This window comes from Mya arenaria, chromosome 4 (genome assembly GCF_026914265.1).
Source record: "Mya arenaria isolate MELC-2E11 chromosome 4, ASM2691426v1".
NCBI lineage: Eukaryota > Metazoa > Mollusca > Bivalvia > Myida > Myidae > Mya > Mya arenaria.
Window position 1 is genome coordinate 17,526,291 of NC_069125.1, and position 15,251 is coordinate 17,541,541.

At 32.2% G+C, this 15,251-nt stretch overlaps 1 protein-coding gene across 1 annotated transcript; it reads left to right on the plus strand.

The window, feature by feature from the left end:
* Positions 1-12,138: 12,138 nt before the first annotated feature.
* On the plus strand, positions 12,139-13,451 carry LOC128230666 (G-protein coupled receptor 161-like). The gene has a single exon (XM_052943110.1). The coding sequence runs from the start codon at positions 12,139-12,141 to the stop codon at positions 13,426-13,428; it is 1,290 nt and encodes a 429-aa protein (XP_052799070.1). The 3' UTR covers positions 13,429-13,451.
* Positions 13,452-15,251: the final 1,800 nt, after the last annotated feature.

Sequence of the window (15,251 nt, forward strand, 5' to 3'; positions counted from 1 at the left end):
AATCTAATATTCATTTCTATTATCAGTTTCCTTTGATGGTATTGTAATTATTAAAGAAGTTTAAATCATAAAACAATGGTTATGCATTCGATTTTTAACAATGACTCGCTGAAATTATATCAGGTTGAAAACAGCTTATAAGAAAATACTAACTTTTTTATACATTACGAGTTTATACCAGGACACAGACGCTTTTATGCACTCGCATTTACAGGATATGCTATGGCCACTCAATTATAAATGTTTATTTTGAATTGAGTGTTGAAGTAGATTTTTATCACTGCTAAGCATCTTGCAGCTTATAATTGTATTTTGAATGCCTTTAGTTAATTTAGTTAAGTTATGTTGCCTTTCATAAAATAAATGAGACATTACCATACCATGTCAATTTAGATAATGACTATTTATCGAAGAAGTGTTGCATTGATATATAGTATATTTCTTGTAAAGTTCCTTTTTATGATTAGTCTTGAAGGGATTCTTGAAATTAAAGACCGCTTAAGCCGATGGGAAGGGCTGTTGCCATTGTGGCACTGTCCAATGTATTCTCTAGTTTTTGGAATAAGTAATTAGAGCAATCCCTTTAAAGATGGCAAACACATTATTGTATTTTATGGTATTAAGCTGGAAACTAAAAAAGCCAGGAAACATCTAGGAAAAAACACAGATAAAACGGCCATGATTTGATTGATTTTTAGTATTGTGAAGGTAATATGCCTTAGCTTTCACCCCTTCTGCAAAGTATTGAAACATAATGATTTAAAAATACCCGCACAGCAAAAGTACATTGCGTTTAATACCTGCGTTATATCTAGAAGGCTAGTGACAACAATGTACTTACACAGACGATGAATATCTTTTTAGGACGAGTTTCTTGTCCTTATGATGCTTAATCTGTGTTCAGTTATTAATTCTGATTTATACATTTCATCGCACTACGTATTAGATATATCATTATATTAAAGGTTCTTTCCAATTTTGTTCTCTGTTATTTACCCAGATATCTTTTGTCATTTTTAATTGTATGTTTTTTGACAGACAGGAAGAACTTAATAATCATTGGTCATTGTAAAATGAAACTATAAATCTTACAAGAAATTGTAAAGAAAGTCGGGTAGGATATAAGGGTATCGAATTAATGATGTAATCTATTTTTGCGAACGGTTTTCCCATAAAAAAAGACAGATTACATTTTAATGGTCAATACTTATATTAAAAATTACAGCACACCAAAAACAATGCTAAAGATGATACAGTTGATGCATTATGTGCTTCTGAATGATATCTCTGCCATCTGTATTATATTGTTCTTCTATTCCATAATAAATCAAAGCTGGCAGTCACCAATAAAACAAGGAACAAAACCTTGAGTGGTTAAATTTCAAACCACCTAATGAGTATGAAGCTTTACCACGGCCGGGTATGTTTTTTCAAAGATATTCCTTGTTTAAAATAGAATACCACTGAAGCCAGAATGCTATTGATTGTTGTTATAGTCGCACTACTTTTTTGTCGTAGTCTTTATCAGAATGAGATTACTATTTGTATACAGTTGATGCATTATGTGCTTTTGAATGATATCTCTGCCATCTGTATTATGATTCTGGTTTTGACATATTTAACTACTTGGCTGATATAAAAATAATTTTCTCTGGTGCTCTTTAGGATAGGTTACCATTTGTATGTGTCCTCAATTCAGCCTAGTCTAATCATATACAATTTATGAGCAATCACTTAACAGTTAACGAACACAAATACATAACTAAGGATTTGTCTAAATCAGATTGATTGACCAGGAAGTTGAAAAATTCTTTAGAGAGATATTGTTTTAAAAACAGGTGTATGGGGTAAGACATTATTAAGATTGCAATTATTTTACTGGCATCAATTTATAAATAACCAAACAGATACCAGGAGATAAGATAATTCATACATTGAGTCTGCCTTAAACAAATAATATTCGTATCTGTATCAATAATATTTATTAACATCGGTACCTACGTACATTATAGCCGGCCAATTTCTACGTGGAATGCAAACTGCAAAATAATGCTCTACAGACATGTGTTTATACGGTTTTGAGAGACAGAGTTCAGTCTAATCCAATATGTTTCTGCTTATTACCCTCATTTAAACAAGAAAGAAAACAAACCATCGACTATTAACAAAAAAATTCGAAACACTAGCATTGGTTAAACTATTATCTTTGGCAGTATGTATTATATTCGATCTTGTATTTATGCTGGATTGACAAGTACAGGATTCTGTTACAGCTCCCAGGCCAGTTGCTTAAACATGTGTTTCTGTCGAAGGGTTTGCACCAATTATACATATACAAAAAATAATGTATAGGGAGCTACAGGGACTATCCCCGAAGCCAACACAACTGTTTTAGGGCACCATGCTTAGGCCTAATAGACAATTAAACAAGAAAAACAAATCATATAAAAACAGTACAGACAGACCACCACAGCTACGTATGTTTTAATTAAGCCATTACTACATGATTAAAAATAAACCTGTACACTAAAGTATATTGTAAAGACGTTTGACTTTATTCTTATGGAAACGTATTTAGATTTTTTTTTATTCTAGATGGATATCAATTAATTGTATTTTCTTAAGTTTTAAGAAATAATCTAAACTATCCTGGAAACATACAAAGATCAAACGGGCAATGCGTTTATTTCTAAACATTTATGCAAATCGAGCTTTTATATACAGTGAAGACATCAATGTTTTAGTTTTAAAACAATGTATCGAAATATAATGATTTTGAAATAAAGCACGGCAAAAATACACTAGTTGTTTCTAAAAGGTTAGCGGCATCGATGCACATGCAAAGACGAACAATAATTGTTTTTAGGAAGAGTTTCTTGAACTTATAATTCTCAACAATCTGTTGATTAATTTCTTGTGACTGCTTCATTTTATCTCACTACCAATTAAATATAACAATTTATTATTATATATATTTAATATAGTATATTTTACTCAAGGTTCTTGCCACTTTGTTGCTCCGTAGTTTCTAAAGGGATTTTTTTCTTCGTCTGATAAAATAATGGAAACCAAATGAACAGGTGTGTATAAAGACAGATTAAAGTTGGCCTTGAATTCGTTTGCGAAACCGCTCGTTTAATAGGTATCGCATTAAACGCCGAGCAATGGAAAACGATCACATCCTAAAAACATATCTATGGATTAAATATCGAGAAGTTTATATGACGAGCACAAGAAACGTTCAACAACCTCTCTGATGTAATTAACAAACACATGGATCATTTGTGACTTAAGACTATCAAAGTTTTTACAGAGGCGGTAATCACGTGGTACATTGTTTTGAAATGTGCTGCGGAAATCTTTGAACCTAGCATGAACTGTCCATTTTTTCTAAATTTTGTTGTGAATAAACGCATGCGTACGTTGCTATTGAAACCCTACTTAGAGCATATCGATAGGTGTACATGCAGTGTTGATAAGAAGCTCTGTAAACGAAATTAAGTTTATTCAGAACTAAATTTAGAAAAAATGGACAGTTCATGCTTGGTTCAAAGATTTCCGCAGCACATATCGCCTCGATTGAAAACTTGTGAAACGCATTCCAAGTAAACTACAAAACTGTCTGACAAAATGAAGGTACCAAATTACAAGGATAATTGGGCGCTTGAACATGCTCGATGTTAGGACATTTAATTGTTTAATTATGGAGAGTAAATAAACAAAAATACATACCATCTCACTGGGCGCTGCCATTTTTAGTGCTTGGTATCAAAACAATGTACCACGTGATTACCGCCTCTGTTTTCATATACAGACGGCCTCGTGCTTTAGGATGAGTTTCGAGGAAATAGAATCCTTTATAGTGTTTCTACATAGAAACCAAAAGACGGTGTTTCCAAGACGAAAAGTTGATATTTTACTATAACCTTTGAGCCTTAACTTAGATTATAGCTACTGTTTATTTGATGATAAATTAAGTCACTTCAGGGGATAATTAAGAATGTATTGACCAGTGTATTTAAAACAAACGTTATTAATAGACGGTCAAAGCACAGCACAGAAGCCCTTAGACATCAATATTATTTCTGTGTTCCAAAAAGGACGTTGACGCCTTTTGTTAAAAAGCTTTACGTTAATTTCCATTATTATAGGTGCACTAGTTTTAAGATTTTCGAAAAAAATGTTCAAACAAGAAAATGAGCATAAGTGTTGCAACTTTCCTCATCACTTTTAAAAAGAAAAGTTTTAAAGATAGTTTTGTGAAGTAATATATGCTTCGATTTAAGGCATCCACATCGAAAAGGTTCGAAAAACTTCAAATGACATTTAGTTAACAGAAGCAGCATACACATCCATACATGAATAACTCTTCAGGTAACAACACTTCCTGTTAAATACGATGATCTACTTTCTTAGTTTGCCACGCTTTCGAAATATTTGGCTTAATTCAATGACATATTGGGTCAAATAACCCTCTCAGGAAGTTTTGCAGAATTGTTGTTGAATAAACATCCGGTGCATTGAAGTTGTTTACTGTTGAGATGGGTACGGCTCTTGAAAATTGCAAGGATATATTTCAAAGATCAGTTCTGTTTCTGTATGACTAAGAAACTAAATAAAAGTCTTTTGCTAAGTAGATAATTGCTTGTCAAACGAAATTAAAGAGTGTCGTATGTGTATTTTAAAGAAATTTACTAGTTACTATTTGCATTCAAACCTCGTGAATCCAATTATGATTTATACATTTGTCATTTATAAATCTATAAATATAACAATCGTATAATATCGATTTCTTTTTCATTTTTCACATCAATCTAAAACCCACTCTACAATAATTGAGACACATAGGACACGCGCCCCAGGATAACACAATATAAACTAGAACCACCACAAGGGCCCCGAGTGATATTTGGACGGAAAGTGGTTTAAGGGCATGTTAAAAACATAAACTGTTCATTAGTCCATTAAAACATATATACAATTATAACATTGAAATATACGGACCCATTCGATATAACTTGTTTACACAAATGAAAGCCTAAAATACAATAAACGAGACACACTTTACCCCAGGACATACAAATACATACAAAAACATAATCTCAATAAGTGCTTTGGTAACCGCCTTTAAACGGCCATTAAAGAAAATGATTAACTGGGCGTTTACCTAGTTGACGTCACGTTACTACACTCATAATTTGAGGAAAACAAAACAATGAAAATAATATTTATTTAAAACAAATCATCTGTCCGTTCTATTTATAGGATATAAAAAAACTAAAGTGTAAACGCGATTAACGTACGTTTATTTCTACGTGTTCATTTATTTTTTAAAGAAGCCATGTTGTTATTTCCTTGCTTCTCTATCATGCTGAACGTTTAAAAAATTGTAGGATCTCTTTAGCAAGGCAATCCCACATGTTTCAGAAATTAGTATCATAGACATGCCTGGGTTGATTTTCGATGACATATCTTTTAGTGACCTAGTAGTATGAATTCTGCTTTAAAGTCAGACAATCGCAAATGCGTCTATAAACCTAATGAATTACATTGACAAGTATATTATGTGATTCACTTTTTGTAGTATCCATTTGATAATATAATTTATTTTTATCTTTAAAAGAAAAATGGGAATCTCATATTCCAATTAAACTCAAACGAAACGATTAGTCCTGTTTCTACAATGGAAACATGATATCAACTGTATTTAATAGTACCACATTAATGTAAAATAAACAATTTCGATCTAAGCCATTTGAAATCCACTATAATTTAAATTGGAGTATAGAATTCGCCCGCCTTCGATTTAAACTGTTGTATTTTGTGTTACCTTATTCATTTTCGTTGCATAAGTATGTTTTATTTATTAAATGACAATAATCTAGCTGCCTTGAAGCACCAGGTTAATGATCTTGTTTAATGGCGTTTATCATAACAGAACTGGTGAATCTTCTCTTTCGTTATAAAACTCGATTGCAAGATATAAAAAAATTAAAAAGAAACCAACAATGACGATGACGCCAACAATAACAAAAATAAGAATCATAGATACCATACAATTGGTAAGCTTATTCAAAGACAAACTAGTAATGAAAAAACACCAATAAATGTGAACACGCACTCGTTCAAATGAAGGTTTGAACAATTAAGATTAATTGCGCTGTTATCTCGATACAGAAAAATCATTCATGACAGGAATACTTATCTGAAGGGATTAACTTAGATCAGTATTAATTAGCTGTCCGAGCGCTGGTAAATACTGCAAATATTACAAAAGCACTTATCACAGACATACTTTTCGACAGAGAACGTATCGCGATTACACTGCAGTTACTATAAATAGTAATATCGAGGTATTAATAGGCTGTAATTAGTCGTGTCAGGTACGGAACTCTTTATTCACAGGTAAATCACAGAATATTATCTCTGAAGCTGATTATTTCAGTTCAATGCTAATCTTAATGATGGCAGTTTGGAATTAAATTGATACCGTCAAAGTCCCTTAAAGGTAAACCATTGAATTTGTGCAAATCGCACCTGCAAAAGGTGCGTTCAAATATGTTATCTGTAAGAAGTAAACACACATAAGTTAATGGTTTTTAAAATGATTATAGTTATATAAGGAATGCAATAAGAACAAGAAAAGGAATACTTACAATACAAACAGTGAGTTTTAAACTTTGTGCTTTCCTGGAAGTAAGTGTGTTGTTATTTTTTTCCCTTTGTTCCAATGTTGAACATCTCTGCGTTATTTAAAAACTAAATCATGTGCGCTGAAATGTGTACATTTTTAGTTTTGCTTGTTTTCTCATCCATCAACTATAAAGTCAAAAAATATTGAAGACCATCTATATATAATTATTATAAAATCAGATACATTACTTTCATCTAAGAATGCATGTTCTACGACTACATTTTCTGTACAGTTCTTTAACCTGATAGTAAACACAGTGTTAAAGAATGCTGTTTCGTAAGGAGGCAAACAGGTGACATTTCTGTTATCTTTTTATCTCGTTAAAACGACTTAGATATTTCGTCTAAACTTCTTAGTAACTCATTAAAACGACTTAAAAACACGTTTAACTACTAAGTAACTTGTTAAAACGACTAACGGATCTCGTAAAAACGAATTAGTATATCGTTAAACATAGCTCGATTATACGATTTACGTTTCACATTAAATCTACTCTGCTATCTCAGTCAGGAAAGGATTTATTCCTACTTTACGTTCGTTAACCAATTATGAATCCTCGTTAAATATGAATCAATCCTTACGTTGTCAATTTATAGCAGAAATTTAAAATGTCGTTTACCATAGTGTAAACAAAATAGACTTAGTTAAATAGTTTGAACTGAATTTCCCTTTGTGAATGATATTTCCATTTAAATTAGTTCCATTATCGACACAAAGCACATGAGAACTAAAAAACTCTGATAACTCAAAACAATTAGCGCAGAAGCAATTCCTGTAACTTAAATTAAAGTGCTTACTGAGGAGCTCTATTTGACGTATCCTTCTGCATTATCAATTTTATGGGAAAGCTCATGCTTTTTTCTTTTTTAAAAAACTCATGCCGGCTGTTTGTTTTCGTTTTTCCTGGAAAATAATTAGTGCGAATGGTTAATTGCCGCCTCGTAAATTGATGAAAAATCCTGTTATAAAAGTTGTATTCATATTTGGAATTAAGTTTAACATTTATATAAAGCTATTTATTAATGTTAAGAACTTATTTGATAGAAATAAAACCCATTGGTTTGTAAAATAAAATCATTATGTAGTAAAAAAAACTTAAGTCCGACAGCAGCATAATTATTGTTTACGGGTGAGTATTGAAATATTTAAGTCATTTACGGACAACTGTCGATCAATTACCAGCGTGATCGGTAGAAGTGTCGTCTCACACTAGGTACTGATTGAAATTACAGTTTGGGGGCAGCTAGAAGTTTTAAAGAAAACTAAAAATACAAATTTTAAAATGACCGCGTTGCCTTCGAAATGTTTGCTTAATCAATAACATCAATAAAATGCTACATTGTACACTTTGGGCTAATCATAACATATATAAGATGTAATTACATATCCATATGTGTTATAAAGTTATAAAGACATGTATAATCATTGAAAGCAACACAATATATCAAAAGTCGTTAAAAACATATAGTTTGCATTAAAAATTCACGGTCGATGAATCATTACAAAAGGGACTCGGAGTGTGTGTCTAATTTAGAGTTTCAAGAAAATCTATCAGCATCCATAGTAACTTGCAAAATTCTTCCTCTAGTTTTGAGAAGCAAGTTAAGAGCAGGCATATATCTGATCAACTGTTTATTTTTACCCCGTCCGGAATCTTAAAGAAAACACGCAGTGCTTTAATAATGTTGTCTGCTTCTTTTTTGTACCACTTGGGAATAAAAGGAACAATTCAAAACTTCCGAAACATTTTAAAATGCACTCATATATAGCCATCTAAATCCAATGTGATCCTTTCCCGATATAAAGTTTTATCTCCCTGATGATCTCATTTCACGAGTAAAATCACGTTAACTCGATAAAAGAGACTGTTATTGTATGATATGGTGACGATATCTTTAATTATTATTTGAAAAAAATATTTCCGTCGATTTAAACTGTTTCCGCTTTTTTATGATTACCTTTCAATTCTGTTACAATCAAACCACATCGTGACAAGTGTTATAAAGCTGCGTTTTGTATTAAACAGATATTTAACACATATTGGTTTTTCTATTAACGAGGCAAACGTCGGAGGAATCTTAATGGAGGAAAGTTATTGTTGCACTTAGAATACATTGTAGTATTATTACATGTCTATATAAATCTTTATATATTAACCAAACTTAAGTATATGTAACTGAATCGACTGTTTGTCAAAACATTGACCAGTTGAATATTACAAATATATGCCGTATAATGCAATACTCTTCAAGTTCTGAATGAATATTGAATATTTCAATTTTTGCTAACATTGGAAGCAAATGGACACTTTTGATGACCTTAATTTACGGCAAGATAATGAACTCCAAGGATGTCCCTACTAGTTCATTGACGGTATATCTTGCGTAATTATTAATATGTCTAGAATGCTTCAGCTGGTGAGAGGAAAAAACAATGACACGAGCACCTTTTAAATAATGTAAGAAGTTTCAACATCTAGGCAGTTTACCTAAGTGTTCTTAAAGAGGATCAATATAGGTTGTTTATTTTTTATACATTGTTTTTAATTTTAATGAGTTAATATAACTCATTTGACATTTATGATAAAATATAATTTAATCAAATGAATATACCTTTTGCTAGTTCATGCTTTTGATAAATGATTGATTCCTTCTCTCCCTAATGTCAGTGAAATATAGTCAAATACATTTCCAGACAATTGGCGTAAATGAAGACACCAATGTACGTTTAGGTTAAATAATAGTAGTTTCAAATCCGTGTAGAGTGGTTGTATGAATAAATGGTATTAGCAGTGCTGCTGCAGCTGGAATCATTCATTCGCAGGATTTTGAAGTCGAGTTTTTGATTAATTTTGTTTGCTGTTTGCATATGACTCTTAAACCACGTGGCATGTGCAACGTGGGTATTGAGTCATCGACTCTGTAGTCTTATTTTAGAAATGTGGTATTGAGGTCATTTATCTCGGTGGTCTCGTAAGATAAGTATTTAGTATAATCAGTGACACGGACTGCAGCTGGTTTATTCCAGGAAAATAATGATTCAAATATAATATCACATTACAACGGAAACCAGTTAACAAACACACTTAATGAAATTGTGTGTAGTGATGATTTAAGTGTGTCACACTTGCAGGTATCAAGCACATGAAGGATATTAAGACACACTTGAATGTTTAAAGTCTTATTTCAGAGGGCGTCACGGCGGCACCATCTCATATATTCCAACGTGAGTCTTAATTTGCTGTTAGGCTTTTTCTCTGTCACACCTTTCTGATACATGGTAGTTTTTAAATTCATGAAATGTGGATAATTCGGGGTACTTGAATACAATAAAGACTGTCAGTCAACTCGAGACACATAATACTAGAGCATTCGCTTTACGAGAAATGCACAGATTAACCAAGATTAGAGCTTTATTTGTTTTTAATTTCCATCATTCATTAAATATATAGATGCACACATTTGATGGCTCTAGTCTCAAAGAAATAAACTTTGTGTATTGACTTTGGTACGATGTATAATATTCACTAGTGTCGCTAGTAAGCAAGTATTGAAGGGTGACATTTCATTTCTATTATCAGTTTCCTTTGATTGTAATATAATCATTGAAAACGTTTGAATCTTGAAAAAAGAACACCCAAAGAGTCGGCGTTAGACAACATTGAAAGTGACAGTTCTTATTTCTGTTATAAATGAATTATTGCAGTCACTTTCAGACTTTAAATGAGATTGAATTACATGGCTTAAGAACCTGCTCTACCCTCCAATAATCTGTCGGTTGAAATTAAATTATTTCCAGGGACTACTTTTTCTGGATTATATCAAAGTAAAATATGACTGCTTACTTTTGCTTCATTTATATATTAAAGATGGTAAAAGTGTGATGATTGACGTCTAAAAGGTCCGTGCGGATTTCCTGACAGAGTTTAATGAGCCATCTTTACAATCTCAGCTTTTATTGATATAAAATCGATGGTAGCAAATGCTGTTGGTGAAAGTACAGAACACCAAAGTTATTGTTCTACTTCTAGATTTGTTTCAACCCAAAGAGAACTTCTGCTTCGCTGTTTTGACGAAATACGAACCCTTCGATATATACTAGGGCATTAGCAGAAGTAGTTCGTAAAATTAATAAATATCATATTAATCTATTGTAATGGTTTCTTTTTGTTATTTCTAAATAACTCTTAAAGGTATCTCTTAAAAATATCCTTATAAAAATATGCTATTCAATTTGTCCATTTTGTGTAAAATACCATAAGCAAACCGCATTAAACAAGCATTAAGTGTTCTGAAACGTTGGTGTGGCCATAATTATTTCACGATGTTTTCATAATTCACGTGTTTCTTATTTGCACCTTTTGCAAAATTAAACTACAAATATGACCAATGTACACACATGCTGCTAATGAGCTGTACATTGTAAATATACAAATGATAAAACACGTAACAGGAACAATTGAAATAAGGTTTAGGGTCTTTTTTGTTGAGACAGCTATAAGGTTGGATACCTATAAATGTATTAAAAACCATAAATTTCCTCAAGCGGCAATCCCAACGTTTATAAATAATATATTTTATTTTTAAGAGCATTTGAGTTCAGACTTTCTAAGTAAAACTTTCGCATTTTTTAAGCAGTAAAAATATCCTTAAAGTCAATTGTAATCCTTTTATTCGACGCATTGTAATGAAACCGTTCGGACCTTCTTATTATATATTGATCTTTATAGTATTAATCAGCACCGACTTTATAGGAGCAACCTTTCTATTACTTATTTTATGACTAATAAACATTTTGTAAACAAAGGAATAACAAAGCTTCATCAACGTTCTCATTTTCTACAATTTAGTTCAAAGCAAAGAACAATATTTCATCTACATACTGAATTGAGGTGTTAGATTGAATTGGGGTATTTTAGACTTTACACATTAACCATCATATTTGTTTATTTCATATCACGAAACATTTTAACTAGATATTTCCAACAGTTTGCATAATTGTTGTATAGTTTGTCATCTTTTACTTACACTGTGTTGACCGTATTTTTTTTTACCCATGGCGTCATTCCCCGATTTCAGTTGGTTTCAATGTTTTAAGGTGAAGGATTCGCATAAGGTTTCTTAAAAATGTACTCACTTGCTCGTGATGTGATTTCGACCGCCGAGGTAAAACATGTTCCTGAATTGTTTTTTACAAGAATAGTTACAAACTAAGCGGAAGTGTTTTAACGTGTAATTAGTATTACTTACTTAATATTGATTCCAAGTTAATCGTATTGTTAAATAACTCCATTAAATTTTAAAGAGAAAAGTCCTAGGGGTTTTCATGCTAAATTCAAATAACTACGCGATCTACATGCAGCGTAGTTAAAAGTAAATTATTTTGACTTTGACTTTGAAACATTGAGTGTTTGATGTAACACATAGTTATTGTTGAGAAAAGCAATGCAACAGAATGAAAGCACGAGGAACTTGTCCAGTCCTGTACATGAAGATAGGGATATTTTCAAAGATGGACGGCTTGGTATGTCGAACGTCGTTATAATGACAGTCGTTTTATTCGCCATATTCGTAGTGAGTTTTGTTGGAAATATTACTGTGTTTGTGATATTCTTCAAGCGGCCAGTGCTTTTGACGATTTCTAATAGGTTTATAGTAAATCTATCAGTTTGCAACATTCTTCAGACTGTTGCCATAATGCCTTTTGTGGTTACATCGCTTATTTCTCAAGAGTGGTGGTTCGGTTCATTTTGGTGCCACGCTTCTGGATTTGGAATGAACCTGATTTTTACTGCAAGTACATTTACATTGCTCCTAATTGCCATAGATCGTTATTTGGCTGTTGCAAAACCATTACATTACTCAATGACGATGACAAGCAAACGGGCGTCCGTAATGATAGCTTCAGTTTGGTTTTCAGCCATCTTGTGTTCACTACCACCACTTTTAGGATGGAACAGCTATGAATTCCAGCGATACAAAATTTCATGTATGACAGTTGCATATAGTAAACATCATAGAGATCGATCTTACAGCATTTTCCTTGTAACAGTGTGTTTTATTCTGCCTTCATGCATAATCATGTGGGCATATTGTTCTATTTTTAAAGCGGCGAAAGTAAGCAGCGAAAAGGTGCGGCGGAACAGTACAATATCATCTGGACTTAATGATTACTCCGAGTTATCACTAAGAGGGGGTCGTCGCAACAGCTCTGCGCAAATTTTGATGCACAGGCTTATTTGCAGCAGCAAAACCGGGTCAGTTCTCTGGAGACGCGATGAGAGAAAGGCCGCAGTGACTAGTTTTATGGTGTTATTCACATTTATTTTATGTTGGTTGTTGTACTTTATCATTATTATTCTAGAATGCCTTTTAGACGATCAAGATCGTATTGACCCCGTCGTTAAGACGTTGTCAGTGTTACTTGCCCTGTCGAGTTGCGCAATAAATCCACTAGTTTATGTGTTTCGCTGTAAACTTCAGAGGGTTGAATTGAAAATCATCTTGGGTTTAAAGCAGGAAAGTTTAAATAGGGATATGTGCAAAGGAAATCGAAATGAGTCAAGAAGACCAAGTTTTAACCCGAACTGCATCCGACAATCTCCATGCATATCACGGGAAGGAAGTCAAGAATCAGAGGTCATTGAAATTCTTCACCACGTCAATACAGCTGCGACATTGACCTCAATGATTATTCAGGAAGAGGACGAAAAATTGGCAATGACAAAAATATAAATGGATATTTATATTGGTTGAATTTATTGTTTGTCGACTTGACTATATGTTAGTTTCTCTTTTTTGTCATTCAAAGTAATTTACTTCAAAGGTTAAATTTGTTTATTTATTTACCACTTCGATACAGTGTTTCTATCTTAGCTTAAATGCCTTTGGACATGCGATTATAGTTTTTTTTAGCTCAGCAGTTATGAAACATAACTTTTGAGATTTTTCTTTAAAAAAAAATATGTAATAAAAACAATCAGCACCTCTTGTTAAATTATACATTCAGGCTACTTATCTCTGTTTTACATGCTCCTATGAATATTTCTTTAAACTACGCTCTTCCAACATGGAAGAATTAATGACTAAGTAAATATATCCATGATTGTTAAAATCGAAAAGGGACTAGTGCTGGTATTGTTTACTTGGTAGGTTTTCCTGTAAAAGGAAATTATTGAATCTATCATAATAAATATTGACTAGAATTGAATAAAAACAGTTTCTTATGCTCAATTGTGTTGAACATATACCTGACCATGCATTCGTTTATTAACATTCCACATTTTATTTGGCTTTATCACTTAATGTTTGTATCATCAATATGATTTCATGCCCGTTATTTTATTACCGTCATTGTATATCATGAATTAAATAAATATTATTGTTTAAAAGATTATCAATGAACATTATTCAATTTTAAAAAAAAAATCAATTACAACGTTAAACTATTCCAGGAAATATACGAACAAATTGAGGTATAGATAAACGCACCAGTGGCGGTCTCATCAGCCTTACTTAGCAATCACTGTGATATATCAATGTGATATAACAATGTCAGGATAAACATTACAAGACAAACATTCTAGCAGACTCTCTTCTTTATGTAAAACGTGCATACACATCAAAATTAATTGATGTGCAATCTTCAATTCTTCTGTATTGCTTGGTCTTCTAGCAGAAGCGAAGAAAAACAGAAATAATATTGAAGTCAGTGCAGCCCGAAAAAGTATATTGTTTATGGAAACTATACCAGAACCTGTGGGTATAAATAATAAATGCATGCATTAGGGTGTCATTGCTTAGTTTTAATGCAAAAGTACGTCATTATATAGGCATGGGCTTTAATCACGCTTTAACGTCAACAGTAGAACACAAGCACAGCGAGATGATGCGTAATATCGCCCGATATCCTCAGGGATAAATATCGAAAATAATCAAATTGAGAATTATAGACGTTGCTTCGAACGCTGGAATTGCCATTGTTTTTCTTTTTTCTTTTAATTTTTAAGCAACGATAGTTTTAGATCTTGTATAAAGATGCCGATGACACCATGGTTTTAATAAAAACATATTTTCCTTCGAATTTTTTTTTAATTCCTCTCATAATCAACTTAATTTTTAACGAACATTTCCACTTTAGTCGGAAATGATCTAGATAATCAATTCTACATTGCAACTTTATCTGAATTAAAATTGTGTATTTCAGGACTGGTTTAGGTCACATAATACATGAGCTCTGATAGGGAAAGCAAATAAAATATTACGATAAATGTAAGAAAGAAACGCTCGTGTTTGAACTATGGAAAGGAGATTGCTATTCTAACAATTTAAGACTTAGGTTTAATACAATTACAACAGGCTTTACTCGGTTTGTAAGAAATGCTTTTCATACTCTGTTGAGACAATAAATTATGTTTATTCAGAAAGATGATAAGCTTTTTCTTTTTAAAAATATTTGGAAGACAAGTAACTCTCTTCATTTATGGAAGGACTTACAACAGTCTTACAAAACCCGTAAATTTCACTAGATTCGAGTAACCCTGAAGCATTAGTGGCTT

Coding starts and splice junctions, on each gene's coding strand:
- LOC128230666 (XM_052943110.1), top strand. CDS start 12,139: ATGCAACAGAATGAAAGCACGAGGAACTTGTCCAGTCCTGTACATGAA.